We start from the raw sequence: 5,058 nt of genomic DNA, 5'->3' as shown, positions 1-5,058 counted from the left end.
TTAGAACAGAAGAAAAACATGATCAAAGCTTATCTATCTTCTGGCTCGTAATTCACACACGATATTATGTACTTCTATACAATGAATCTGGCAAAAAGCACAACGTCTCCCTTATCTAGTATCACAAGAAAATGAATTCTTTCTCGACAACCAACCTCCTAAGGCCTACATGTTTTTTATTCTAAAAAACATTTCCCCTCCTTGATACAAGCAATGCCACCTTTTAAACTATTGACAGAAAGTGAAGCTTTCCTCCACTTCCTTGCCTTCCTGGACAGAGGATATGAGGCCATAGCCATGAACTCTGATTACCGCCCTGTGCTGGTTTACAGTGAGGCACTAGGGTTTCAGAGATAAACAAGGCCTTTGAACAACAGATGCCTTCAGACTGTATTATTTTCTTGAAAAAGTTACTCTGGCTCCTTCCATATGGACAGGGTGGTGATCAGCTGTAGTTTGCCTCCACCTTCCCTCCCGCTTCCATTTGCTGCTTTAAAGAAAGGAAAACAGTGAAAGTGGAGGGCTGGAGACGCTATCAGCAACACTACATTAAGTCTCGACATTGGGGGAACAGCTAGAAACCTCATTTGATTAATACCAGAGTCAAAGCTGTGTTGTAAGTGGATGGAACTCCTGGTAAAGTGACTTATTAGATGAGGGGTTGCTGCAGGTTCACTATGACCATCTGGCTCAGCATCTCACCATTGCTTCAAGTAAAAGCACCACTCACAGGCACTCCACCTCCCTCCACCGGGCTGCGCCCCCAACAGCCCTGCTCCACCTGTGTTCTAGAACCTGCCCCTCCTGCCTCACCAGCAACGTAACGCCCTCCCATCCCTGCTCCTGACACACCAAGCAACAAATCCTGTGGCTGTGACATCACAATACCCAAACTTCTGCCAGCCTAGCCCCAACCTGTTTACCTATATCTGCTAACTTAACTACCTGCCAACCTCCAACCCTGTCTGTTCACTCCCCAGACATAGCATTAGCCTCAAGACTTTGGTGTGTCTGACGGCTAATGCAACACCCAGCTCAACTGCCCTCTCAAATGCACTTGCTCCACCTTCCAATTTCTACCTGGCAGCAGGCCGTGTGACCCCTCCTCTGTGCTCCCACAGGCAGCACTTCAAACAGGCCTCTTTGGCCGTGTCGTGTCTGTGTGCGTGCCCTGACCCCCCACCAGTCCAGAAAGTGAAATCCTCAAGAGCCCGTGAGGGGAGGGACTGTGTCTTACTCATCTTGGTCTCCCCAGAGCCAAGTGCAGATCTAGCACCTCAGATGTCATTTCTTTGACCCATCCTTGCCAAATGAATGAAAACAAGTGACAAGGATCACTGAAATAGCTGTGAACCTTTAAAGTCTGTGTGGTGGACTGAGGCTGACTCTCACTAGTTATGAGGAAATAGAGAACTAGTTACTCCAAGAGGGCACAGCATGGCTAACTAAAGCATCCACTGCAGGAGGGGGTCAACAGGTCCACAGAAAAGGGTGTACTGTCTAAAGATTCAAAAGTCAAAGACAAGACAGTAAGTTTCTGAGGTTTAATGTTACTATAGGTTCTGTTCATCGAAAAATAAATCAGGCATTCTGGGGATATATAGTCTAGCTTTCTGAAATTAACATTCTAAGAAAGCAACTCAACCTTATGTGAGATGAAGAGTCTTAAATTTTTAATATATGAAATATATAGCTTATTTCCACAAACAAAACTCATGAGGATTAAAGTCCCTGTGCTACAGTCAGTGAAATTCCTTTCATACAAACATCCAGCAATGAAAAGCATGTTAAACTACTGACTGATGAAGAAAACAACTTAGAATATGCTTTAGAGTGTATCTAATGAAGAAGAGTTCTAAAACCTTGCCAAGAAAGAAATCCATCAAGCTCCCTGTATGCTATTATTTAAAATGCTGTCCCCACAAAGGCTCATCTTCTCATCTAAGCTACAGTTTCTGGAGTGAAGAGGGATGAGCCAGGTTCATTAAGAAAGCATGTTATGCCATGCTAAACACAGCTACAATTATTGAAAACCATGAATATGTGAAGAAATTCTAGAAGAGAGACAAATTTTCTGGACATCAAAATAGTCTGTTTCTAGTAAGACCATTCTTGAACACTGACCCCCACCTTCCTGTGAGCACACAGTGAAGGCGTTCTGGAACTCACATTTAAAAAACAACTCAGTGGCCAGGTGCAATGGCTCATGCCTGTAATCTCAGCACTTTGGGAGGCTGATGCGGATGGATCACTTGAGGCCAAGAGTTTGAGACCAGCCTGGCCAATGTGGTAAAACTCCATCTCTACAAAAAATATAAAAAATTAGCTGGATGTACTGGAGTGCACCTGTAAGCTCAGCTACTTGGGAGGCTGAGGCAGGAGAATCACTTGAACCCATGAGGCAGAGGTTGAAGTGAGCCGAGATCATACCACTGCACTCCAGCCTGGGCGACAGAGTGAGGCTGTCTCAAAAAAACAAATGAATTGTAATTCATAGAGAATGACAGTAGTTGTTAAGGAAGCGGTCTCTTAAGCTAGAAGATGAGGGGACATTTTAAACAGACTGCAGTCTGGGAAATAAGTCCCATTAAATAACTGTATGACTTCAGGTGAGTTATTTAGCTTCTCTAAGCTCTTTAATGATGCCACTATAGAAGCTTACATGACCATAATGGCTTAAAGCTGCATAAAATGATCATCATTAAAAAAAACCCAAACTGCAGTTTCTAATTCCACAATAAACTCTATGAAAAACTCTAAAAATATGTTTAGCAACAAGACGATATTTGATAAATTACTTTCCCCAAAGATCTTTATTTAAAAACTTTTTTTTTTTTTTTTATTGATTGATTGAGAGAGACAGGGTTTCACTCTTGTTGCCCTGGCTAGAGTGCAGTGGCACGCTCTCAGTTCACTACAACCTCTGCCTCCCAGACCCAAGCGATCCTCCTGTCTCAGTCTCCCAAGTAAATGGGACTATAAGAGCGTGCCATCACATCTGGCTAATTTTTTTTTGTATTTTTAGTAGAGACAGGGTTTCACCATGTTGGCCAGGCTGGTCTGGAACTCCTGACCTCAAGTGATCCGCCCACCTCAGCCTCCCTAAATGCCAAGATTACAGGCATGAGCCACCAAGTCCGGCCTAAAACTGTTTATCTTCTAAATGAGAATATGTTGAGACATTAATAGATTGTATGAAGACTCTAAAACCAATAAAAAATATAACCTAAACAAAAGTATTCTTTCCCTCTATGTTCCCCTCTTTGGGTAGGGTAATAGTTAAGTGCTCAGACCCTGGAATTAAGCAAACTTTATTTGAAAGATGAGTTCCCATTAAATAACGGTATGACTTCAGGTGAGTTATCTAGCTTCTCTAAGCTCAAGTTTCCAATTAGTAAGATGGGAATAGTGACAGCACTTTTATAGCAACTGTGAAGATTAGACATAACAAGGTATGGAAGGCACTTGTTCAGCACGTGGCTAGCTACTCCTATGATTTCCTTTTCATTTTGCCCCCGTGTCTTCTGTGTAAGGCCCTGTGACCATCAGTGATGAACCAACTTCAATGCAGGACAAACTGCCCCAGGTCTATATGATTCTGAAACCTAGGAATAGGGAATAATATTTGATGTTAAGAAGTATTGGCTTCGGTTTCTTCACATGTAGAATGCACAAATTAAGCCAGACAACCTATGCGGCTCCTTCCTTTTCAAATATTTTATGATTCTTGTTTATACAAAACTAGCATACATACATTCTGTGGTGCAGCATACCAAAACACATTACTCTAAGTAATTACAAACTCTCTGGGAAACATCTGAGCATATTATTCTATCATCACAAATTTATTTCACTGATTTTTTTGGACTGCCTTAAGAAGTCATTTTTAATAGTGAGGAAATTTTCTTCAGAGAACCACAAGGATATTAGGAGCCTTTCGCCCGTTCCTCTTGTTTCTAGTCAATAATGAAACTGAAGCACTCAGGAAGAACTGGGGCAGAGATTGAATATAAACAAAAACGTAACAAACCCAATATCCTAGGGCTTTGATGACATCAAGTTTACACATTGGACATGTTCGGTGATCCAAAAGCCATGGGTCAATGCATATTCTATGAAAAATATGCCTAAAAAAATTAAGTATGTGTTAATGTTTTTAAAATCAATGTTTATATAACTTATAAAAGAAATAAGACATTCTACCAACTCATCCTCTCATTACAAGTTAGCTGGCGTCAAATCAACATTCTAGTCTACTTACTTATCATATCATTATTCTCTCTTCCACGTGAAACAGAATCTGGCACTTCTAGGGAAAATTTCCCTTCACCCTACAAAAACCATGGCTTATTTATGCCCTCACACTAGGTTGTACATTTTTATGTGCCTTTGTAAGTTATTTGAAAAATTTTTGGGAAAAAATGTGGCATAAATCAACTAGTAGTAATAAGTAAACTAATACTAAACTGGCAGTACCTTATATAAAGTCCATAAAATGACTCAAATGGAAATACAACAAAAATATTAACAGATCATCTTGCGGTGGTAGGCTTACGCAGGCTTACGCAACACTTTTTTTCTCTCTTACACAGTTTTGTATATACTCCATTTTTCTATAATGAACACCTATCACTTTCAGAATAAAAAAAAGGCATATATACTTTCTTCTTTTGCTGATTTGTCTCAGTTGGCTAACTTTTCCTCCTGTGTGATAAATCTATTTTCTACAAGAGATGAAGAAAAGGAGTTAAGATTATAGTATGTATGGGTTTCAGAGCCAGACAGGCTGGGCTCAGACACGAGCATCCCATTCGATGGCTGGGACTCTGAACTAGGTTCCTACACTCTCTGCCCCACACCAGGGGCGCTGAGGGGCACATGCAACGTGTGTACAACTGCGCCAGGCACAGAGCTTACTTGGTCATTGTTTGGTATTATTACTGTTGTTTGGAGACTTTTCTTTACAAACAGAAATCTGCTAGTGGAATTAAAAGTAACAGTACTTGCGGCCAGGCATGGTGGCTCACGCCTGTAATCCCAACATTTTGGGAGGCTGAG

At 41.1% G+C, this 5,058-nt stretch overlaps 1 protein-coding gene across 1 annotated transcript in view; it reads right to left on the bottom strand.

The window, feature by feature from the left end:
• RNF149 (ring finger protein 149) overlaps positions 1-5,058 on the bottom strand; it is a gene marked incomplete at its 5' end in the record, with an annotated part of 48,299 nt that overhangs the window by 8,263 nt on the left and 34,978 nt on the right. Inside the window, one exon of the mRNA XM_011969591.1 lies at positions 4,031-4,127. Within this exon, the coding sequence (XP_011824981.1) occupies positions 4,031-4,127 (97 nt within the window). The remainder of the gene's footprint in view (positions 1-4,030; positions 4,128-5,058) is intronic.

This window comes from Mandrillus leucophaeus, unplaced genomic scaffold, assembly GCF_000951045.1.
Source record: "Mandrillus leucophaeus isolate KB7577 unplaced genomic scaffold, Mleu.le_1.0 Scaffold9, whole genome shotgun sequence".
Taxonomy (NCBI): domain Eukaryota; kingdom Metazoa; phylum Chordata; class Mammalia; order Primates; family Cercopithecidae; genus Mandrillus; species Mandrillus leucophaeus.
This window is presented reverse-complemented; position numbering and strand designations above follow the sequence as displayed.